Source organism: Myotis yumanensis, unplaced genomic scaffold (assembly GCF_028538775.1).
Source record: "Myotis yumanensis isolate MYYU_CA2020_CCGP unplaced genomic scaffold, mMyoYum1.0.hap1 SCAF_9, whole genome shotgun sequence".
NCBI classification, from domain to species: Eukaryota; Metazoa; Chordata; class Mammalia; order Chiroptera; family Vespertilionidae; genus Myotis; species Myotis yumanensis.
Window position 1 is genome coordinate 60566149 of NW_027223760.1, and position 24404 is coordinate 60590552.

The 24404-nt window shown below is 51.8% G+C and overlaps 1 protein-coding gene across 2 annotated transcripts in view; it reads right to left on the minus strand.

Annotated features, from left to right (window-relative positions):
• Positions 1 to 7899: 7899 nt before the first annotated feature.
• Positions 7900 to 24404, minus strand: part of RAPGEF5 (Rap guanine nucleotide exchange factor 5) — a 201389-nt gene continuing 184884 nt past the window's right edge. The window contains exons 23-26 of one of the 2 annotated variants that reach the window (XM_070424421.1): positions 23913 to 24000; positions 19614 to 19678; positions 15502 to 15556; positions 7900 to 12597 (exon numbers count right to left, since the gene is read on the minus strand). In XM_070424421.1, the coding sequence (XP_070280522.1) occupies positions 12479 to 12597; positions 15502 to 15556; positions 19614 to 19678; positions 23913 to 24000 (327 nt within the window). In that variant the 3' untranslated portion in view covers positions 7900 to 12478. Of the gene's footprint in view, positions 12598 to 15501; positions 15557 to 19613; positions 19679 to 23912; positions 24001 to 24404 lie in introns of those variants that run through there. The other variant, XM_070424422.1, reaches the window with a different exon arrangement.

Genomic DNA, 24404 nt, shown 5'->3' on the forward strand with positions numbered 1-24404 from the left:
CTTGCTCAGATCCTGCCCAGGAACTGGGCTCTGAGAGGACGCAGTTGTGAGCAGCCGGTCTTACTCCATCAACCACATCATCACAGTGTCCCTGGGCCTCCCTCAGGCTCAGTGGCCTCGGAGCCCACGTGCTTCGTTCCTGGATGCCTGCCCTGACCTGGCGGGCAGCATAATGGCCCTGCCTGCAGGAGGCAGCCCCGTCTCTGCGTGTGCCCGCCACGCTCCGCCACACACGCCTGGGACGTCCTACTCAGCGTGGTCAGCTGCTCGCAGGAGGAAAGAGTGTGTATAAATAAACTCCGCACGGCACCTGCAGGAGCCATTCAATGGAGTGACCCTCTCCTAAGATTCTCACCTGAAGCAAATCAAAGCTATTCAGTAAGACGAACCGCAGAACACAGGCCACATGATCTCATTGCAAAGCGGACTTTCCTTAACGCCACGGAGACGCTTGCGCCGATGAGAACGTAAGACCATCAGTAAAAGCTCCACAGAGCCCTGGCCCCACCGGGCGGGCGTCAGCCACCAGGATCCAGCACCCGGAGCAGCGGGACCAGCTGCCGGGAATCAGCCAGGGGGATGCCTATCAGTGCAGCCGTCGGAACCGTCGGAAAAGAACTCGCCTCTATAACCACACGTCTTTCTGAGGGCGCGTCCTGGGAAAGGGAAAGTCCTTATTCTGCCACGTTCCTCAGGGGGTTGGACTTGCGGAGTGTGGCCTGGAGCTGACCCCTGGCGGTGGGACAGAGGGAGCGGAAATGAGGAGAAGGCAGGGCTACCTCCAGGAAGGGTGCAGGAGAGGAGCTGAGTGGGAAGCCGCACGATGGAAAAATGGCCAAGGGATTTAAAAAAACAAACACGGGGGTGTCTGGAATTCCATGTTAGAGTGTATGCGTTGCTATAGTAACCGGATAGCAGGAGATACTGGTTACATACACCTTCACTGGCCCTGTTTTGAAACACAATCACACTCTGAGGTGCTGGAGGCTAGGACGTCAACATATGAACTTGGGTGGGGAGTGTGGACACAGTTCAATCCCCCCAAACGTGTAGGGTAGCAATTGTGACGAAGCACACTCTACAACAGTGGTTCTCAACCTTCCTAATGCCGCGACCCTTTAGTACAGTTCCTCATGTTGTGGTGACCCCCAACCATAAAATTATTTTCGTTGCTACTTCATAACTGTAATTTTGCTACTGTTATGAATCGTAATGTAAATATCTGATATGCAGGATGTATTTTCCATTGTTACAAATTGAACATAATTAAAGCATAGTGATTAATCACAAAAACAATATGTAATTATATATGTTTTCCGATGGTCTTAGGCGACCCCTGTGAAAGGGTCCTTCGACCCCCAAAGGGGTCGAGACCCACAGGTTGAGAACCACTGCTCTACAAGGACGCGTCTTTGAAAAGAAAAGCTCCCGAACCCCAGCGCTGGGGAGCAGGGGGCGTTGCCCGCGGTGGAGGCCGGTGTGCCACTGGATTGTGCACCAGGGGCTGCGCGGCGGAGCCTCCTCGAAGCCTCTCTCTGAGGAGGTGCCGGCGGGGACACCCGCCAGAGGAAGGCTCAGTTACACACAGAACAGGCTGCTTGTCAAGCCAGGAGGGGGTCACAGCGAGTCGGCTGCAAGGAAAGGCTGGCCGCTTCCCAAACGCAGGGTAACGTTGCCTGTGGATGCAGAAGGAATCTCAGCGGAGAACTACTGAGGGGCTATTGCCAAATGGATGTTCTTTTTTTAGGAGTTTACAACTTGTTTTTGTAAACTGGTGTCCACTCCCTTCAGCACAGAAATGCTGAAAACTGCTGCACTAACCAACGGGGGGATGTAAAGCTCGAACGGTCGCTCTCTCCGCTGATTGGGGGGACCTCGGGCTCTCAGGGTGCTCTCGAGGTCTCCCTTTGGCTGCCTGCAATCAGATGGCCTCCGAACCCAGGGTCCGGGCAGTTTGGGTCTGACTCAAGCACTGATCTGGGGCCCCAGGGTTTTGCAGAGTCACTTTGTTCAGCAGGGCCCAGCGCTCCGCAGCCTCCTGAGCGGGTGAGCCACTAGAGGGCGCTCCATGCCTATGCGATCCTGTGGCAGTTCAGCACCACCAGCCCTGGGCGTCCCCTCCAAAAACATGGGTTCCTCTAGGCCGCTGGCTGGTCCCGGCATCTCGACACGGAAGCCCCTGCCCGGCCGGGGCACAGAACCAGGAGCCCAGGACCACGTCGGGCCAGTAGGGGTGACGGATGGAGAGGTGTGGACGTTTCCTCCTGGATCTGCCGTCAGCACTCCTTCGCGGGAAAGGAGGGAGGCGGGAGGGGAAGGAGGCTCTGTTTTCCTTCTGCATGGCCAGCAGGTGGCGCGAGTGCCTCACGTTTTGGCGGAGGCTCTCTTTTGGTCAGTGGTTCTCAACCTTGGCTGCACATTAGAATCACCTGGGAATCTTTTTAAAATCCTGATTTCTGGGCCTCATCCGCCGGAAAGTCTGTTTCTTTGTTACTAATGTTGTGGCCCCACCCCATAACAAAGAAACAGAATTTCCGGCGGATGAGGCCCAGAAATCAGGATTTTAAAATGATTCCCAGGTGATTCTAATGTGCAGCCAAGGTTGAGAACCACTGCTTTAGGTCAACAGGTTACTTGTTACGCAAATGCTGCCAGACTTACCTTCCAGCTGGACCTGGAATCATTCTACATCACCCCTCCACCCCCCATCCACCCCTGCCACAGCGGCAGAGGTCACTGGGGTTTCTTGTGTGGATCATCCCAGGAGTTTCCTCGCTGATGATTTCTTGCCTCCATCCTCGCCCCTCAGAGAAAAACTCAGCAGTGGTCTGGTTAAAACACTCATCAGACCCATCACTCTCTGCTTGACGCCTTCCAGGGGTCTCTCCTCTGAGTTAGAGACACGCCCTGGTTCCGTGTGGTCTGGCCCGCTGCCTCTGGCCTCCAGCCACACCAGCTCCTGTGGTCCTTGAACCCAGGTGCGCCTTCAGGGTCTGCCCTCGCTTGCCCCTGTGTGCGGGGTGCTCATCCCTCCAGTGTTGGCATGACTGGCTCCCTCCCTTCCTTCCGGTCTTCTCGGCAGGACTACACGGCCTTCCCAGGACTGCTGTGCCAAAGCACCACCAGCTGGGGGACTAAAAAACACAATATATTGCTTCCCAGTTCTGAAGGCTGAAGGCGGTAAGGAAGGGGTTGGCAGGGCCAGTCCCTCTGAGGGCTGGGAGGGAAGGATCCCCTCCAGGCCTCCGTCCTGGGTTTGTCTGCAGACGTCTGTCTCCACGTTCACAGGGCGTTCTCCCTGCACGCATCTCCAAATTGACCCTTCTTCTCAGGACGACAGCCACACGGGAGCAGGGCCACATAACCACTGCGTCCTAACGTGATCACCTCTGTAAAGACCTATGTCCAAGCTAGGTCAGATTCTGAGATCCTGGGCGTCAGGACCTCAACATGTGACTGTGGAGGGGACACAATTCAAGCCATAGCCAAGGCCTTCCCTGGCCGCCCTGCCTAGCACCTCACCCACCTTCCTGGCACTCTCCCGCCCTCTTCCCTGCGTGAGCTTCGTGCTTTTCAGAACCCTCCTATCATCTAGGGCAGTGGTAGGCAAACTGCGGCTCTCAAGCCACATGTGGCTCTTTGGCCCCTTGAGTGTGGCTCTTCCACAAAATACCGACTTCTGTGCATGGGCCACGAAGTTTCAATCGCACTGTACATGCGCGCCCACAGGTGGGCAGGACGTGCCACCCTTCCACCGAGGGGGAGAGGGCTGGAAGGACAGGCCACCGGGGTGCAGGGTGCGTGTGCACCGAGACACCCCACTTCCCCAGAGCATTGTTAGCACCCCTCTGTGGAATCATCTGCCCACACTCGTGTGTCAGGGCTCTATCCAGGCCCAGGCCATCCCACCAGGGCTCAGCGCTTCGATGGTCCCTGGCCGGACACCAACAGCAACTGTTGACCAGGGACAGCGAACCTATGACACGTGTCAGAGGTGACACGCGAACACATTTTTTTTGGTTGATTTTTCTTTGTTAAATGGCATTTAAATATGTAAAATAAATATCAAAAATATAAGTCTCTGGTCTACTATGGTTGCAAAGATCAAAAAATTTCTATATGTGACACGGCACCAGAGTTAAGTTAAGGTTTTTCAAAATGCTGACACGCCGAGCTCAAAAGGTTTGCCATCACTGGTTTAGGGAGCCCTTGCTTTGTCCCAGCTTGGAGCAAGGCAAGTGGGGTCTTAAAAGGAAACCTCGGATTTGTAGCTCACTGGAGCTCCCGTCATTGTCCATTTTCTGCTCACCACTGCCCTGGGCACAGATGTTGCTAAGTGCCTTGTTGGGCAATGGAGAGAACCAAGGATAAGAGAAGTGAAGTAACTTGCAGGCCGTGGAGTAGAAATGCACGTATCTCGCATTAATCACCACCACCCTCACCATCTTCACTAGTTATCTGAATGCCCACTAGGTACCAGGCATGACACTAAGCACTTTACATGCATTTTCTCATGTGATTTCCATGCAACCTTGCCAGGTAGGGGTCAGAGTAACCCGTTTTATGGGGTGCGAGTTCAAAGTGGAGACCTTCGCCAGTGCTTTCAGCTTACAAGTCGGAGCCTGACTTGAACTTGGCGGCATTCTGGCTGCAGAGGCCACACTGTCAGACCTGCTCCTCTCCTTCCAGGTGGCCCACGCTGGGTGGGGGGCAAGACAATGCAGGGTGGTTCCCCCCAGAGTAACGAGTGGGACCTGCTGCAGGAATTCAGATAGCGATAAGGGGGTTCAGGAGGGCTTGGTTGTGGATGAACCTTGCTTGGGAGGTAGGAAAGGGGTCCTGGCATATGGTATCCAGGGAGCGGAGAGGGGACTGGGTGCAGGCAGGGAGCCTGGGGGAGAAGGCACGAGGGGCCAGAGGGCTGGGCTGGGAACACAGCGACAGTGGACCAGAGCCCCCTCCTTTCCCTTGGGCGGGGGGCAGCAGCTTGGTACGTGGAGGCAGGCCCTCTGCGTGGATGGAGGGTCTTTGTTTGGTTGTTTGTGGCAGTCCTGCACCCAGGGCAGGACTGTGGAGTCAGCAGGGGCACCGGACAGGGAGCGGCGAGGCACTCCTTTCCGGCTTCCGCCCTCTGCCTTCCCCGTCCAGCTCCGGCCCAGCCCAGGTCACTGGAATACAAAGGAGCATGAACAGTTCTTATTTCCCACAGCAGCCAAGCCACTTCCTTGAATAAAACCGAAGTAATTAGCTCTAGCAATCACAGGCCTGCACGGCTTTCTTTACAGCCCGGCCGAAGGATCCCAGAGGTCTCCTAGCACAGCCGCATCCTGTGGCCGGATTGCGAGGTGGATTTAGGTCTGTTTGCACAGCTCTGGTGGGGAAGGGCTCCTATATCCTGAATGCAATTCTGGTGGCCTGGGCTCCTCCGGGGAGGGCCCCCCAACCCCAGCTAGCTCTGCATCCCTGTCAGTCTGGCTTTAAGATTTAATACCTTGCAAGTAGCAAATAGGCCTCACATACTCTTACTTATTTAGCAAATGTCTGGTGCGTGTTACTTTCAACAGGCATTTTCGTTAGTAAGAATCAGTTCATCTTCACATGAGGGATACGAGGTTAAGGGGCTTCCTCCACCTTATCCCTGTCCTGGGCCATCGGCCCCATCTCTTTGGCCCTGAACAGATTAAGTAGAGGCCAAAATGTGAAGCCCTTGTATGCCATTGAGGTTTATTTAGTTCTATAGCCTGGGAGGCTCTATTGAAGGATTTTCAGATGAAAAACACACACATCAGATCTGTGTTTTAGAACGAAAACATGTTTCTGAGAGCAGCTTGGAGATTAGATGGGGGGCATTTAGACTCGAGGGAGGGCGATGAGGTGGCAGGTTACTGCCATGGCTGGAGGGAGGCGGCAGGGCTGCGCTCACGCCGGGTGGGGGGCAAAGAGGGAGCCGCTGGTGGAGAACTGGAGGACCAAGGGGTGCTGGGCTGGGAGCCAAGATAGTTCCTGGTTTGGCCTTGGTGCTGGTGTCACTCACCATAGCAGACTCTCTGGAGAAAGGGCCTGCCAGTAGGAGCTGCCAGGAGCCATTGTGGCCAGAACTTGGTAAAGCCCTCGCCCCCGCCTGAGTCTCCCACGGGCCGACTGCTGTCGGGACTTCAACCTCTCTCTCTCTCTCTCTCTCTCTCTCTTTCTCTCTCTCTCTCTCTCTTGGTTAGGGCTCCCAGTATCTATTGCAGGGATTTTTCTCAGAATGCCATCATTTTCACTCACGTTCTAACTGGCAATGACAGCCCCTAACCACACAGACAACTGGGGAACCTCCCACCATCTGAGCAGGGGAGGGCCTCAGGACGGAGGGCTCAGTGCCCCTCCCAGGCGGCATCCCAGCTCCTGGCTCCACGCTGGGACCGGGACCGCCTGCGGGTCCTCCTGGGAGGAGAAAAGTCTAGTCAGCACTGCCTGCTTCGCCCACCCCACCCCACTTACCCGGAGAAAGCCCGGATGCCACACACTGGGGTCTACCATGGGGCGGGCTCGTTCTTCTCTTCGTAGGTGGTCTGTTGAGAAGGCCTGCACGTTGGTGCGGTTTTAGCGGGAAATAAAGGGCGAGGTGGAGTGGCCAGGCAGCGGGGAAGGGCTTGGGCGAGTGCGGGGCCATCCAAGGAGGATGGGGAATTCTGTCACCTCGTCACCTCGGGGCTGGGTGAAGTGTGGGCTCAGGAGGCGCTGCAGGTGCCGTGGGGAGGAGTGAAGTGGCCGCGAGGCAGATATGCCCTGACAGCTGACCACAGGGGCCCCTGAGCCACCCCTGAGGCCCTCCGGCCGAGACAGGGAAGGAGCCCTGCTGGACTGAGTAGGCCCAGCTCCTCCAGGGCAAACACCAAGTCACCATAAGAGAAGCAAAACCGAGAGCTGCAGCTTGACCAGCTCTGAGTGAGGCTGGGGCAGGGGTTCAGGAGCCCAGTGAACAGGAGCCAGGCCTTGCTCAGTAGGTGCGCGGGCAGCATGGGGATAGGGGTGGGGGTGGGAGTGGGGGTGGGGGGGCTTTCCGCCACGTCAGGATGGGGCCAGGACCAGGAGCACTTGACTAAGGACCAGCCGGTGTAAAGCTGAGGGACCTCTGGTGTAAGGCAGCGAGTGGAAGGATGCACAGCGGCTCACTGGGACCCAGAAGGCCCGAAAGGAGAACCTGCCCGACACCGAGCCCTCAGTGCCTGGAACATGGTTCTGTGGTTCGTGCACGGGGCCAGGACCAGAGAGTGCATTTCGGGGTTTGCAACTTTGAACAAGAACTGGCTTCTGAGTTGGCAGGAGCCCTTGCCTTTCCAGTTTGGGAAATCCCAGTGAAGAAAATCCCTGAGTACCCGGAGCCAATGGAACATCCCTTTCTTCCCTACTCCCTCCGGACACGGAGCGGCTCCATTCCTTCCTGGCCTTCGCTCGGATCTTATGCGGGCCCTGCCCCACGGGTGGCGATGATGGGACCAGCACAGCAGGAAGCTCAGGGGTCCCTCGCCCCTGTGCTCTCCACCCCTTCCCTTGTCTCACAGAAGTGCCACTTCCTGGGGAGGAAAGTCCCGGGAAACTCCTCTGGGGTCTCCCTTTCCCTTCCCCACAGAGACAAGCCCTTTGCAGGATCTGGGAGGACAGGGTCTCGTGCATTAGGGACTGTTGCCCACGCGTGAGCTGAGGGAAAGGGGAGTTCATCAAGGACAGTGTCCTGGGAGACTGCACCTACCTGCCAGCTCAGGCTAAATTCTCCAGAGACACCCCCAGGCCCCACTGATCCCCAATCCCAGTAGCTTCTAATGATGATGTTTTATTTCTCACTCAAGTTACACGTCCTCCAAAGCCGGAGAGGTGATGGAGCCGCCCTTCCCTGCTCACCTGGATCCCTGAGGTGGCGGCAGGAGATGGGCAGGTGCAGGTGCCGGGTAAAGCTCCGGTTTACAGGCCACACGGTCTCTTCTTCCCTTTGTTCACCGGACAGAGCAGGGCCTTGGCCACTGTGAGTTCAACCTGGCGAGACACACACCCTGTGTGGGGAGGGACCACCACGTGGGCCCCGCCGGACACCAGTGGGCAGGACGTGCCACCCTTCCACCGAGGGGGAGAGGGCTGGAAGGACAGGCCACTGGGGTGCAGGGTGCGTGTGCACCGAGACACCCCACTTCCCCAGAGCATCGTTAGCACCCCTCTGCGGAATCATCTGCCCACACTCGTGTGTCAGGGCTCTATCCAGGCCCAGGCCATCCCACCAGGGCTGAGTGCTTCCCTGGTCCCTGGCCCTGCTCCAGGGGGTGAGGTGATGATGGCGTCGCTGAACTCTCCAAATCCTAGGATCTGAGGAAGCACTGATTTCCAGCCCAGGGCATGAGGGTCTGTAGTGACTCAGGGGCAGCGTGCGTGATGCGGGCGTCTGTGGGCTGCCCGAGACCGCTTCACCCCCTACCCTCCCAGCTCTCACAGGGAGCAAGCGATTTCCGAGCTTCAACTACTGCGTGCGATAAGCCGCCCCAACTCGGGCTGTGCACCCACAACGCATCACGGACACAGCAAGAAGCTCCCAGGCACGGATAGCGTTATTAGCATCATCTTATATTTGGAAAAGCAGTTTTTTTTTTTTTTTTTTTTTTTTTTTTTTTTTTGGAAAAGCAGTTTTAAAAAAACACTTGAAAATACAAGATAAGGTAACAGTGACATATAAGTGTTCACCTTATATTGCCCGGCCATTTTTACATATAAATTATTGCTTACTAGCTTCGATAAATACACAGCACAGTCATATATGTACAGAAGCAGAAAGCATGAAATCTGAGGAAGGAAATACTGTTATTGGCAATTCTGGTAATTCAACCCATGTTTCATATTTACCAGCTCCTGCAATGGTGGAAAACTACGGGGTGTGGTCCCTGAGAAGTTAGGTGGGCACCCTGGTTGCGGGCTGTCTATCGGCTAAGCGTTCCCGCCCGCTGACGACGCCACCGCAGTCCTAATGCACGACACGTTGGAAGGCCCGAGTCCTTGCTGCAGCTCACTGATTCCGTCCCAGCATTTAACAGCGTGACACGAATACAATAAATAGGCTATGCAAATAAATAGTGCTCTGCTAAAAAACGTTTAGTATGTACAGCTTTGCTTTTTACAGTAGTACATTTTCATCTAGCTTTTTGGCAAATTTTAAAAACATTTCCCCCCTCCCAGTGTTCAGCACAGTGGCCCGCTCGTCACAAGCAGGCTGAAATTTTAAGGACGTGTTTGAAGCGTTGAAAAGAAACTCCGTGTCGGACAATGGCAGGGCACCCGGTGGTCCCCATTTTCATATTTTCCCCTCGTTTCCGAGAAGCTTGGGGGACTTGTGCCATTTGGGAACACCGAGTCTGCGACTGTGTACGTGACGGCTGTCACAAGGCGGCCGGGCTGGGACGGGGGCCGCGGGGCAAGCCCAGCTCTGGGGGCCCAGGTCCCAGGCACCCTCTCCTTCCTGCAGCCGTTTCTCCCAGCAGGAGTGCGGCATCTGCCCCCGCCGGCCGGGAAGGTGGGCTTTTACTTTATCCTCACGCTGCTGAGCTCAGTGCACGCCCCACCTGACTTGCCTGTGGACAGGGTCTGGGTAAATGAACTTCTTCTAAATGTAATTAATGATATAGAATAAAGTGAATGCAGGCCAACATATCTATCAGGGAAACCATTTGGCAATTGTGCAGATTATGACGAGAAGTGACTCTGAAACGCTGTGGTCTTTGGAGCGTCTGTAAGTATGGATGGAGAAAGGAGACATTCGGCAAGGTTGCGGTTGTGCCCACAGGAACCTGCTGTGCCGATTTCTAAGCGGGGCTGATTCGCCTGGATGCTGACATCCAGACCCGCAGGCTGTGGAGGGTTGTGCTGCAGCGAAGAGAACCACTCGGAAGGGCGGGTGATGGTGGCAGCTGGCAGATTTCTGGGGCAGATGGAGATTTTATGCGACTATAACAATCTAAAAGAGCCGGAAAGCAGCATAGATGTCTTCCAGTCCACCCGTCTGTCTAGCCAGCACAAAACCTACTCCAAAGAGGCTGTAGCAAGGATTTGGAGGGAGCACAGCCCATCCTCACTAACAGGGAGCTGCTGAGCCCCATGTCTGCCGCTCACTGTTGGGCAGCTCAGATTTTTGGGAAGAGCTCCATGCTGAGCTAAACCCGGCTCCCACAATTCCGCCTTTAGTTCTTTAGTCCCAGGCTTACGTCTCCTCTACGCTTCTGAAATTTCTGAGGGCTGCTGCCTGGGGCATCGCTGGAGACAGTTGTTAAATTTCAGAAAGATTGGGAGATGTGGACATTCAGAAGATGGGGATGGAAAAGCAAATCTAATGTGAACAAAATCCTCCCTTCCCTCGGCTGCCCCAGAGCCACCCACCCCGGCTGGAGGAAATGTGACCGTACCACGCACTCCCCGACCCGTGTCCCCCCACGCTGCTGGGCGTGCTCTGCCTACACCATCAAGGTGGGTTTAACTTGATGCACGTGTGGATTCGTTTGGCTGTGGACATATCGGAAATGAGGTCTAAGCACCGGGTGCTTTGCTGAAAAAGTTCTCTACTAAAGAAACTGCAATAGTTTTCGTTGGAGCAAAGTAGATCCTATGTGAATAAAAACTTAAATGCAAAACATGGAGACAATATCAAAATGGCCTTCAATGGTTTGACTGGGCAAAAGCTCCTCCCCGCATGGAGAGCAGACAGGAAGGCCTGTGCGTGCGGCGAGCCCCTGCCCCTGCAGCGTGTGATCGGCCACCAGAGAAGCCTGCTGCCTGGCTCCAGGCTCAGGTCTCCTCCAGTGGGTCCCATTCCGGTCCCAGCAGCCGGGAGCATTTCTCTAGTGGGCCAGCCCTGGATGGTGCTTTCCACAAAATCCTGCTAGTTTTCAGGACTGATGTTTACATGCTGGGGCAGACGCAATCTCTCTGAAAGTTCTACCAACAATCTTCTCCCCGTGGCTCCTTCCAGCGACTCCTCAAGTTCTCTGTGGCTCCTGAGCCAGGACACAGCCCTGCTGTGAGGGGCCAGGCAGCCCCGGACGGAGGTGCTGAGGCGGCAGGAAGTGGTTCTGCGCAGGCACCTAGGAGACGCACAGGCGGCCGGGCTGAGAAGTGCACCGGGCTCCCAGGGCTGGAACGGGCGTGGAGCTGGCACAGGGAGCAGGCACCCTGGGAGTTTAGCAACGTGGTAGGTATCTAACTGGCCGGGTGCATTTCATTGCTGTATCCCACAGGCTTTTATGAAGGGCAAGGGGACGCTAACCCGTTCTGGAGAATAGCCAGGGTCTTATTTACTGGAGGAGCCCTAATCTATAAAAATGGACATTAAAAAAAAAAGACTTAAAAGACTCAGGGAGGAAAAAAAACACACAAATTATAGGAAGGCCGCTGTCTTGGCTGGAAGGTGAACTCTAGGACTTGTGAGGGTCCATCATAAATCCGATGTTTGCTGTGAGACGGGCAATCAGCACCATCTTCCTCCCTTGCGCTTCTCTAGGGAGGGAGCGCCGAGCGCCTTGCACATCCCACCCCACTCACCTCCCTGCACGGGCTGCGACCCCTGCACCCGGCGGGCAAGGAGCCTGCGGAGGCGTGCAGAGCACCAGGGCACCGCCAGGCACCTCTGACTGCCACCTTGATGGAGCCTACGAGGTGTCAGGCACTGCGCTCTTTCAAAAATCGTATTGTTCCCAATAGGAGGAGAGCCTGCTTGCACGTGTCAAGAAAATCCCCGGAAGTTAAACCATGAGTCAATCTCCTAAAGATTCCTATTTTTCCTTACTGGCAAAGCCATGTAGCCTAACTTGTCCACAGTTGCAAATCAGTTGTGCAGAAATGGATTTCACCGGTGAGCCGACACCCGTAAGTGATTGTGGGTGCAAAGCAGGGCCTGCCCTGACATTTCCCTTCTTGGACTCAGGGCACGGACGCCGGGGCAGGTCCTCACGGACTCCCCAGACGCAAGGGGCCTTTGGTGACGTCACAGTGTGTATCAACAGAGACCAGGCCTTCTCCCCGGAAATCCAACGGGCCACCACCGTCTCCTGGTGCTCAGACAAGCCCCTTCTCTGACAGCCTATACACAACCTGCTCGCAGGCGAAGTAGAGCTGCTCTTGAACCGGCACGCCCTCACTGAAATATCTGGCCACTGCGCAAGACAGGCTCCCTGGCCTTGACGCTGGCACATCTCAAGTTGAAAACTGGATGGGATCAACAATGTCCATGTAAGAAACCGGACTTCTCCCTGCCAAGATGCTCTGAGTCTTCTGCCTTCTCGGCCTAGAGCGAGAGCGGCGAGGCGAGCTGAGGCGAGGCCCTTCCCCACCGCGGGTGGCTGCAGCGTGTCTCGTGAGTTACTGATAAAACTCAGCAGCTTCTTTTCTCCCAGGAAAGGGACGTGCTGGGCACGGACGTCCTGTGGCAGGAGAGCTGCAGGTGCTCAGGGGGGCGCGGCTGGGCTCACGCGCGGGGCTCGATCCGGTGGGAGAGCTCGAACAGGGCCTGCTGGCTGTCGATGACGTACAGGTGGGTGACGTAGGACTTCAGCTCCTGGTGCTCTTTCGGAGACATGTCCCCTCCTAAGTTTTGGAGGAAAAACAAACCAACCAGTTAATCTCATGAGCGTGGTGATGTTCTGGCTGAATCCCAGTCAACCCCACAGTAAGGCTCAGTGTAAACCTACCAGGCAGACTGAGAGTCAGACTCGCAGAGGAGCTCTCGATGCTAACCGGGCAGTTGCATTCTCAGCTCGGACTAGGTTCCTTGGTCAGGTGTTTAGACCCGGCAAGGTGTTTGTCTTACCGACATGTCTGTGGTGTTTACTACCTAACAATACACAGCCTTCAGCAGCTGGGTTATCACCCCTCTCAGAGGGGAAACAGCACAGACACATGAGTGAGTGGCCACGTGGGACTGGAACCCGGGCCCTGTGGCTCCCGGGTCCGTGGTTTGAGGTCCGTGGTCTGAGGTCCCGTGTCACAAGACATGCCCGTTTCAATGGCTCTCATGGGCTCTTAATCTCAGTCTGGAGCTGTGGGAAATCACTGCTCACCTGGTGAGGGCACAGACACAATTCTTTTTGGTGTCCTTATTTTTTGGGGGGGAAAAAAATGAAGGGATCCATTAAATGAACGGATATCACAGAACTAAATGTAAGGCATGGCTGACAGGCACCGCAGGTCCCTAAAGGATGCAGCTGGGCTAACATCCACCCCGTGAAAGGCGAGGCGGGGGTTCCCACTCCCCATCCAGGACCCGGGTGGTTAAATACCGCACTGTGAACACACATGTGCCCCGCTGGTGGCAGCTCTGATAAGGAACCAGAGATAAGGGGGCCTGGACAATGGGGCAGGCTCACTTCCCAAACTCAGAAACAAACATATCCACCCCCACTCCAACCCTGGGGCCCCGGAGGCTGAGCTGGGCCGTGGAGGACAATGTGAGCGTGAGTGAGTGGCCTGAGGTCATTGGCAGCGGGATTTGGGGGGGGGGGGGGGGGCAGGGCCCAGGCTGAGCTCAGTCCCAGCAGAGGGGCGGGGCCTGAGGAGGCTTTCATTTCAAAGCAGCTGTTTTTTTCCTCCCTCCTCTATGACAATGTGTTTTGTAATCTAAGGCCTGTATGTCACGGGTGGCTTATCATTCTTAGGTTTAACAGAAATAAGACTTTCTGGTTTCAAAAGGTAAAAAGCACCAGGAGTTGATGTTTTTACCGTCCGACGTTTTTTAAAGTGACCAAAGGCCGTGTCATTCCGGAGGCCGTTTCTGGAGACACCAAGATAACGTGTCTGTTTAGTGAACATTGGTGTAGAACACACGATGCTACCAAGGTAATTTTGTTGTTAAATGTCTGGCCTTAAAAGAGGAAGAATGGTTCCAATCATGACAATGGACACTTGCAGGCACTCTATGGTTTATAGGGGCCTTGACTAACACTATCTTATTTTATCCCAAATGCTGACAGTGGTTCACCGTGCCTATCTACACTGTCATTTTGGATTTAGGTAATTCAGTCACATATATGATTTTCAAAGATACAGAAGTATAGAACACAAACAGGCCTCATAGTTATCTGAATTTCTCCCTCGCTTTGTGCTAAGGAGACTTCCTCTCTGGTGATGGGAGGTTCAAGACAGGGCCAAGGTCAGCCCAGCCTTCCCGTCCACACTTGCAGCATACAAACCAGGCCCTGAGTAAATGCGACTGAAGTCTTGGAATTAGCCAAGTGCCCATAAATACTTGGGAAGCACAGGAGGATGAAAGAAGTATGAACTCATTAGCAACATTATACTTGTGCACGTGAATGGATCTCAGGATAACATTACTATCGCTGTTTCTCTTGTAACAGCATTGTACTTCTGTGCTTAATGGAGAATTATATAAGCACATATCAAATGGTATTGATATGAATATTTAGAAAATTAGGTCTTGTATTTATAATTCTTCCTTTCGAACAGAATTCATACAGATGTTCAGTTGTTTTGTTGGGGGGTGATACAGCCAGCCAAGACCAGCCCAGACAAAAAAAAAAAAAAAGATTCTTAAGAATGTGCACCCATCCTTAGAAAGTGTGATTTTAATTTTTCTACTTTACATATATTCTGTATTGTTAAAGAAAAATTGTCTTACAATGAGGATGAATTATTTAACAAAGTAAGTTTTACTTAGCGGACACCTTTGATTGATTTATAATTATTGAATTGAACTTTCTATTTTTTTAATTGCCCTTGATATCTACTGAAGGCAAGGGAAGGGGTATGGGCCAGGACATCGGGCAGACTCAGGGTGATAATGGCTGAGTGATTAACCTCTGAGCTTCCTCTGCTCCATACCCATAGGGGTAATATCTCCATTCACCAGTCACCAATACTGGTGACAGGATCCCACCGCCCATGCGAAAGCTCCGTGAACTCAATAAAGTCAATTTCCTTCCTTCCTGCAATGTTTTAACATGATTGAAACATAATATAAATTGTGCCCAAGATTTAGAAAAGAACGAATATTCCTACTTACGTTGGCCTCAGTTGGGAGTCTACAAAAGCGCTCAGAACACACCTTTTCAGGGAAAGGCAGCCCCAGACAGGAAATTTTTGTTGGAGAGGAGGACAGACTCTGGAGGCTGCATTAGGCACATGTGCAACGATATTCCTATCCCAGGAAGGCTTCAGGCAGAGAGGTTAGGGACGGGTCGCCCCTGATAAATCCACTGGCAATTCTGTGCCAATGGGCAAGCTAACAAGACTTCCTGGGGTGGGAGCTTCTGACGGTCTGAAGTCACTCTCTACAGTACAATCTTGCTGCCCTATCTTGCCTCCCTCTGCATCCCAAACATGTGAGATGAAACACAGGGAGTGCAGAGTATGTGTACAGCATGCATGTTATACTTCACAGTCTGCTTACACGTTTTACCACAAACCCTTGTGACAGGGTCACCGTCTACACCGCTGCATGTGAATGTACATTGCACGCCGACTGCGATTACTCACCAAACTGGTTGGCCCTGCAGTGTCTCAGGGTCCGGACGGTGTCGGCAATCATATGCTGGAAGGCAAGCAGGAAGCAGGTCAGTGGGAGGGTCACTGCAGGTGTGGCCCAAGGAGCATGCTTGCCGGGACCAATGGGTAGTTACACCCTGGGGTGTAACTTGGAGCTGGACTTCAAGTGATAATACTGAGCTTGGGTTACAGAAGAGTATTTAGTCCTTGTCTGTAGAAACAGTGGCTCCCCCACCCAGTTGCACGATTCTAACGGAGCCCCGGGAAACCACACTACAAAGATGCAGCTCTCCTCCTCCTGCGGCCCATCTGTCCCGCTGTGCTAAGGCTTTGCCCTCCAGGGGGCGCTCCGCCCGCCCCTTCCCCAGGAGGCCTTACTGAGCTCCCCTGGTGAACCTGGGAGGCATTGCTCTCAACCTCCTCACTGTCCTTCGTACACTGCAATGGGCTTTGTGTTGTTGCATTTGTTGTGGAGCCTTCCCTGTAGACCAGGTCCCACCGGCCGGCTCTGCTTGCCAGCGTCTATCAGCTGTCATGCACGTTGACTCCCGCCACCTGCCGGATGGAGGTTGGCATTTTTGTGGAATCAAAGGTTCACGTGTCTCAACTGGTGAGAGGAAGGGAGGCATTCACGAAAGACAAACATTTTCTAGAACCTCCAGATCTTCACAAAAATGTATAATCAGATTCCCTCTTACACTCTTCAGTGTTCTACTTCAATGTCTTTCTTTACAGTCCTCCCTGGTCTCCAGGCAGAAGTCTTCTTAAACTCGCAGCTGCTTCAGACAAGATCCCACCGCCTCCTATTGGTGCCCCTGCAACCATCTTCTAAGTGCCGTCACGCTCGGTTTTCCACGATGGAAGTAATACAGCATTTAGGGCAAGGCCACTCTCCGCTGCAGTTCCCCCCCATCATGTTCCAGAACAATCCCCAGACACTTTTGTCCTTCTGCTCTAGTCTTCGGGAAAGTCGCAGTGACTCCCTGATTCGTTTCAGATCAAGATCCAAACATCATCCCATTATTCAGGCATCCGCACTGTTCATTACCTGGTGCCCCAAACCCCTCCAGGTGGCATCACCTGCCATGCCCTGTGCGTGTGCACTGAGCCCAGGGCCGTGCATACACAGCAAACCCACAGGGGACCACTGCTGTCATAAGTTAATACCACAGAACTATAGAAACTGTAGTATGTGAATGTGACCTACTTATTAAATTGTTCTCACAGCTGTATTTCTAAGTGGTGGAACATTAAATAGGACAGGGATTAGAGCAGGAGCTCTGTTGCATGTGTGACGGAAACGGGCCTGACTCATGTCTGCGAGTGTATTGTTAAGTTTCCTTCCCCCGTGGCCACTGTTCCCGGCAGTCCCTCGGCGTCACATTGATTTCTATCGTGTGCCATTTGCGCAGGGCTCAGTCCTGAGCGTGGAACCTGAGCCCTGATCCTCATCGTTAGGCTTCCTGAAGGCGGAGAGAGGACGATATGGTGAAAAGATGATGCTCTTCCCATTGAGGGATGGAGAGGAGGAAGGGGAGAGGATTTGTTTCTCCATGAGGTCACAGGTTGGACTGGAACGCGGAGAGCCGCTGAGGCAGCGTGGGGAACGGTGGGAATCTCATTAGGCCCGCTGAGCGCTCCTGGGTCTTCTGAGTTAATGTGTCGGCCTGAATCAGCCCGATAAAGATAATGCACTGAATTCTCTGCTAGCTGGTTAAGCTAATATCCGTCATGAGGAATCGACTCCCCACAAGTTAATTCAGTTACGTCCTCTCGGTTCATTATTGTGAAAGATGATCCTGTTTTAGCGTAAGTGAAACCCTGTTCTTTGCTAAGAAATATCCTTAAAAACACTGCCTCTCCTAGGAAATTCAGTTTCATTCCCCGGCATCAGAGTATAACATAGGTTATGTACAATAGATATTTGCCCTTCTAGAAAATTCTAACGTCACCTCGTCTTTTCTGTGCAAGGAGGGGGTCAGCAGCAGGTGTGCTGTACCTTAAATGCCATCTACTTTGAGGACTAGGAACCCACTGTGTGTCCCAGGGCCTCATATAACGTAGCTTCTGTCTTCTGAATAAAAGTTCTCTTTAGGAATTGAAAATTGAAAATAAGGTATCATTTACATAGGCTATTTCCTTAACCTTTCTTAACGAAACAAGGGTACAGATAATTACTGACCACAGTAGGTGTACACCTAGGTAGACTTTCCTAGTTTTAGCCCCAATGGTTAGTGTGACATCTTAGCACTTATGAAAGAAAGACCCTGGGTGACATCAGCAGGCGTTGAAGGCCTTCCCCGGGGCTGCTCGGAAAAGCAGGGGAGACCAAGATGCTGGTCAGAAACAAGGAGGGCAGGGGGCCGGGGCCCCCTCCATCGCTCGTTCCCCTTTGTGCCGTTACTGAATTGTTCTCTCCCTCTGCAGCACTTAGGGGAAATGACACAATGAGCTTAACCAAACCACTGGTTCGCTCGGGAGAGGGTCAAGCACCAGTCAGCCCTTAACAATGGGTAACTGCCTGCGTACAGACTGCAATTGTCCTCCCATATTCCAAGGAAACTTACTAGACGTTTATACGGGATTCCACCTGACGTGACAAGCCCCACCCTATATCCTCACACAGGCTCTCCAAAGCTTATCTGGTGCATTGGCCAGGATTTGGAGTAAATATCCACCAAAGGTTTGATATTCCTGCAATCCTCCCATTAATACCAAACATTGGAGATTAATCTGCCTGGAAACCAGAATGTTGGTGCCTACAGCCTTTCGTTGGAAATGGCTGCCCTGTGATCTTCAGAACATTACACAGCGACACAGAACACACCTTCAAAGAATAAGTACGGAAACCCCGACACTTTAAATGCCCATTCCCAGCTGTGTTGGTTTGACTGTATGTAGTATCTAAATAACTGAGCTCTGATTCCAAAGCACTTAGTGCAGAGAGAGACTTGGAAAGTTATAGGCATGTCCACTTTAAAAATAAGGAGCCATAGAGGGATGGTCCTCGGGGGTTACACCTACGGCAAGAAGCCTGACACCTGCCTTCAGACCCTAGGTGCATGGTCCTCGGGTTGTACGGTGGCCCTGTGCCCTCTCACCCTGTGTGTGGCGAGTTAGAGCAGGGCACTCGGGAGGCAAAGGTCAAACGCCAAACCTTGTGTGGATTCAGCAGTTTGCACTGTTCTGTGGTCATGGTCTGCGTCCCCCACCTCACTCCCCCCCTCCCTCCTCCCCTCCCTCCTCCCAGGGAACCGGGGGTCATTTCCTGAAAGAGTTCACACAAATCCATCACCATGACTGAAAGGTCAGAGGCCAGGATCTACGGACAGGGGTCACTGGTATCGTTCTTAACCATGAAGGACAATCTAATTCATGACTGAAGTTCATCGGTCAGACACATCCATCCTTCTTGTCGTCCACCGGGGCTCCTTGGAGCACTCCTATTTTATACTCGCTCAGTTCTGACAGGCAACTCCTCCTCTGCCCGGGGCGTGGCTGGCACAGAGGCCAGGAGGAGCCCGTGCGGAACAAAGCCCCGGCCACGTCCTGGGAATAACTCGAGAGAATCCCTGTGGAAGAGCACTGGTTGGGGACCCTCCTCCTGTCAGAACTGCCTCTCCACGGTGGCCCCCTCTGCCCACAGGCTGATGACAGGGGGTCCTTCCCCTCACACGCTGGCCCTTCCCATCCCCCCTTCCTACCCACGCTGGGAGGACTGGGAGGTGGGCACCTCCCCAGGAGAGCAGTGCATGCTGGGACACAGAGAGACACTGTTCAAGCTGTAAAACTCAACCTCAGGAGTGTGAATTCCCCAGAGAGGACTCTCAGGTTTTATTTTTGGTTCAATAGCATACTCTCCATCGCTGATGCTAACCTAATAAAGTTCCATTTTTTAACACTAAAAAGCAGATTTTCATATTTGGTCCTCAGAACCTTGCTAGCCATGTAGTTTTAATTGCAATACATTTTATTGACAATGCACTACATGCAGCAAATAGCTCCTGGAAATCATCACGTGTTCACTGAAGAAAAGGGCTGCTTCTTGGTGCAAAAGGGAAAAGTATACACTTAAAAAGGGAGAAACAATGAGAGCTACTTACCAGCTTCTCAAAATTGACGAGATTATCCAAAAACGTTTTATTTCCCTCGTGAATAAATGTTACATCTGGAAATTAAAAGCAAAAAGATACATGTACCATTAGGAATGAATCAGGAGTCAGGGCTGAAGAGGTCTTGATGCAACATCGCTTATTAATTTTTCTTAAACATTATGGACTGGCCCATGCATTTGACACGGCACCTTGAAATTGAATCTGTGCATTATTCGAAGTGAAAGGGCATCATTTATGTGTGTGTGAGTGGGGTGGGGGTGGGGGAATGTTATAACATTAACGCAAGTATATATTTTGCACTGACAATGAAGTGTTTGACTCTAACTTGCTTCATATAAACTAAGACTTAATACTATTCTATGACCTGACAGGTCCATTGTGTTTTTAGGTCAGAACATCAAGCAGAAAACAACAGAATTTCCAGAAATAATAAGATCTTAATATTTATGTATTTTTTTAAAAACAATTTTTGGCAAAGTGTAGGGAACCTGCTTCATATAAAATGTTCAGACTTAGACTTAGGTGTCTCATGTAGATTTCTGGCTCTGAGTCAGTGCCTGACTGTGTACCAGACGTGAGTAGAGAAGGAGGCAGGTTTGAAAATGGCAAGGTTCCCGGCCATGTTCGCCCGGTACAAAGGAAACACCGCCGATGAAGATAACCTGAGGATGAAGGTTGAAGGCTTATGGGGAGAGGAAGGAAGCGTTACGTTTGGCTTGAGCGTCACTGCATTGAAAGTGACAGAAGATCTTCAAACACAGGTCTCCTTGTGGTTGCACGAAACAGAGGCGCCCTCCCAAGAGACAGGGCTGTAGGAACTGGGCACAATGAAGGCAGCAGCGGAAGCTATGAGAATGGATGACGCAAACGTTCAGATCAGAGGGTCCATGACGGGGCACGAGGGAATCCTCACAGACAAGAACCAGAGTAAGAAATACATGGCAACTTGAAGAGCATGAAAATCATCAGGTTTCGTCACAGACACAGAGGGCCAACCAAATGAAAATAATTTCCAAAAATCGATTAAAACAACCTGATGTAAAAGAGGGGAAAGGACACTGTACAAGCCCTGTAGATAGAAAGGAAAAGCACTGGCATTTAATCAAGACTCTGATCCTGCTGGCTCGCCGGGGGGCAAGTGAGAGCTAGGTGCTCGGAAACCTGCCCACAACACACCGGGCCACCTAACTCTGCCCACCCCGGCGCGACACGAGTTCTACATACACTTTCCTCGAGGCTCCCCTTACACAGCTTCCAGCACCCACTGCAACGTTTCCCTAAGCCTTTTTCCTTTTCTTTCTTTTTCCTCTTTAAACTGATGTCCTAGCAGAAAACAAAGCAGTGACACAGTCGTCTGACAGTCTCTGGCTATTGTACCACCTTTCATGATTTTGCTTTCAGAAAAGACTCGCAAGTTTTCACTGTGCGACGGTATTTAGGAAAGAGCAGTCAACACAGGTAGCTTCCACCTTTTTTGTTTGGCAAACACAGCAATGTGTGCACGCTCTCCACGCGAACCACCGCCAACAGGCCTGGTCTCTCCGAACTCAGACACTGGCATCTCAGAGCGGAAGTCACGGGTGTGAAGCAGCTCAGGTGGGAATGGCAGGTGCCAGGTCCCTTTTATCCGGAGTCGCCCGGACACACTCCAAACACTTCTCAGCACAGAACTGCGGGTGAAAGGCTCCATCTCAAGAGATGGCAAGTAGAAGAGAGAGAAGACACACACAAGCACCCCGCCATTCCTTTTAGTTAAATACCCCCACAAAACTGCAACACTGATCCTACTCTAAGGCATGTACACAACCCACAGGGACTCAGTTTACCTTCAGACACCTGTCGTGTATTCCCTCTGTGGGAAGGGACCATCATCTCCAAAAACACCACTTTCTACAGACTATTCAGCTGCTTGGGACCGTGAGCCTCAACACTTCTGTAGGGTTTCCCGCTTTCTTAACAGAGTCCACACCACAGTGGCGGGGGGGAGGGGGGGGCGCAGGGGGGGAGTATATCAAAAGGCAAGAAATTCAACTGGAATGCAGGAAAGCTGACGGCTGGTAGGAGCCTCAGGCTATGTGGTTACTTCATAATCTGCAGGCTTGCTGGGTACTGAGGACCTCGAAGAATGAGAGATGGGAAGCCTAGGCCTTCCTAACACCCAACAAGTTCAGTCCAGTCCCTTTACTCTAACTAATAGGACCCAAAGTAGTGAGCACAGGTGGGGTGGTGGGTGTATGTGTGTGTGCGTGTGTGCGTGCGTGTGTGTATTCTAAAGTAGTTTATTGCAACTTTTAAAATAATTTTGCAGTTAAAAAAGCCTAACCATTAATGTAGTTTATTTTTTCCAAAATGTCTTATTCTCAGGCATGATATATACATATTTCAAATTTTCATCCTATTTTCCTTTGGAAATTATTTCAGACAAAAATGGCAGCTTTAAATACAAAAGACTGCTAATGATGTTTATTCTTGTAATCACAAACAGTTAATGTGAAGGAAAAATAAGTGCTTATTTAACTCAAGAACACTTCTAATGAAAAAAAGAAAAATGCGTTTAAATTTCCTAGAGCGAATGGGAGATGTCTATTCAGTAGGAAAAAAAAGGGGAATTTGTTGTGCTGCCAACAAGGAGGTCTCGATAAGCTCAGTGGAGCAGAAAATTGCATCCGAGCTAAGTTGTAGGTGTGAGGCACCTGACTGCATTAAGTAGTTTTTGGAGAAAATCACCACTAAACAGCAGAAAGCTCTGCTCATATCTGATTAAGTTAAGGGGCACCCCCAGCTAATTCCTCATTACCTTAAAAACATCTGTTTCAAAGTTTTTAATTCCTAAAGTCATTCCTTTCTAAGAGCTGCCCTCACTATTTTTCCTATTTGTGTCTAAATGAGCCTGTGTTCCTCCCCCTGCCACCCCCGCTCTCCCGCTGGATGTGTCTCATTTGCAAATAAAAATCGTAAGCCTGAATAAACCTATCCTAAAAGGAAATAAATATGGAGAACCAAAGGTCCGTTTAAGTTATTTTGCTATTACAATCTCTCCTTTCCCATCCATGTACATTTAGTGGACTCTTTTCAGGGTGGATGAAGTGTCTGTGCACCTCTCAATTGTTGTAATAGATTATTGTCTTTATGGTTTCTCAGAGATGCTTGTTTTATGCCAGATGAAGACCAAATGAGTAGCTGCAAGAATTAATAGCAACTCAGTAATTCTCCAAGCTCCGCTGTTCCTGAGAGAAGCCGAAGAGGGGATACCAGCTTCGCCCATGGGGCGGGCGAAGGGGGAGGCGGGCGAAGGGGGAGGCGGGGGAGGATGGCCGGGCCAGCCAGCCCTCCAGCTCCAGGTAACTCATTTCCAGAATCACATCTAAGGGCCCAGTCATGGGGACCTGGCCCAGCCAAAGAACAGAGGCTATGTAAAAAGAAAAGAGTGTTTCTATAAAATCCTTTCAAGGAATCACAATATGGCCAAGAAAAACGACCAAATCCACCCTGGCTGGATGGCTCAGTTGGCTGGTACATGTCCTGTACAACAAAAGGTGGCAGGTTTGGTCCCAGCCAGGGCACATACCTGGGCATCGGATTCGATACTGGGCTGGGGTGTGTGTGGGAGGCAACCGATCAATGTTTCTCTCTCATATTGATGTTTCTCTCTCTCTTCTCAAATCAGTAAGAAAAGAGAGCAAACCCCCCGTGGAAAGCTCACAGGTAGGACATGTACGAGGTCAGGAGCGTAGGCCAGGTTGAAATGAGCTTCCCCTGAATGAATCCCCTTGGTGTGAAAGGACCGCTGAGACCTCATCAGTACATTTAGCCAACATGTCTCATGAGGCGTCATTTACGGCCTGCGCCCCGCACGGCAGCAGGTGTGGGCTGCGGCTCTGAAACTTGGGCTGCCAACGTGGCGCCCAACTGACTGCCTCTGGGGTCCTGCATGCCAGCCTGGTCTCGGTTGAATTGAGTGGATTGTAAACTCACAGAAAATTAAACGGCATGTAGGAGCAGGGTGAAGTAAACACACAACAGTTTCCAGTCCTAAATTCTGTGCGTCGCAGAAAATGCTCTGCTGTCTGCTCACGTGTAAGTCCGTATTTTAGGCATCTCAGAAATAACGGCGCATTTGAAAAGCAACCACAGGGAAACGCTGTTAGTTCTGAATGTCGAAATTACTCTAAAGCGATAAACTGAGCCCTCTTTTGTTGTTGTTGTTGTTGTTGTTTTTGTCCTCTACAGTTGTAACGATGCATTTCTGGAAGATGGAATTACAAGTAGAAGAGAAAAAATCGTTACCTTTGAGCAGTAAGGGCATGAACGGGATTTTGGGCGGCTTCATCTTTTTGAACGCATCTCTGTAGGCTTTGTGGTTCAGGGAGGGATCCTGAGCAGCCAGCCAAGCGGATCACAAAGAGAAAGAAAAAAATCAATCTGCTATAGAAACAGCTCTCAGCCCACGTTGCTATGCAATTTGAACATGATTTGGATATGGAGACGTCTTCCCTAAGAACGAAGGGGACAAAGGTTTCCTAGGGAAATAAACTCACTAAATTAGGGCAGGAAATCTAGGTAATGAATGAAAGCCAGCTTATTGGTTTACAATAATGGGAAGTGGCTGCAAAAGAGAGAGACACCTTTTGATGGCCCTATTCCTTTCCTCGAGTCAGTTCTGTAAGTACAGTTTCCTCTGCGTAATTTCTGTCATGAGGAAACCCTGGCGTCTTTTGTCAGGGACACGGCACAGAAAAATGCCCTCGTGATGCACAGACAATGCCGTGAGCACAAGAG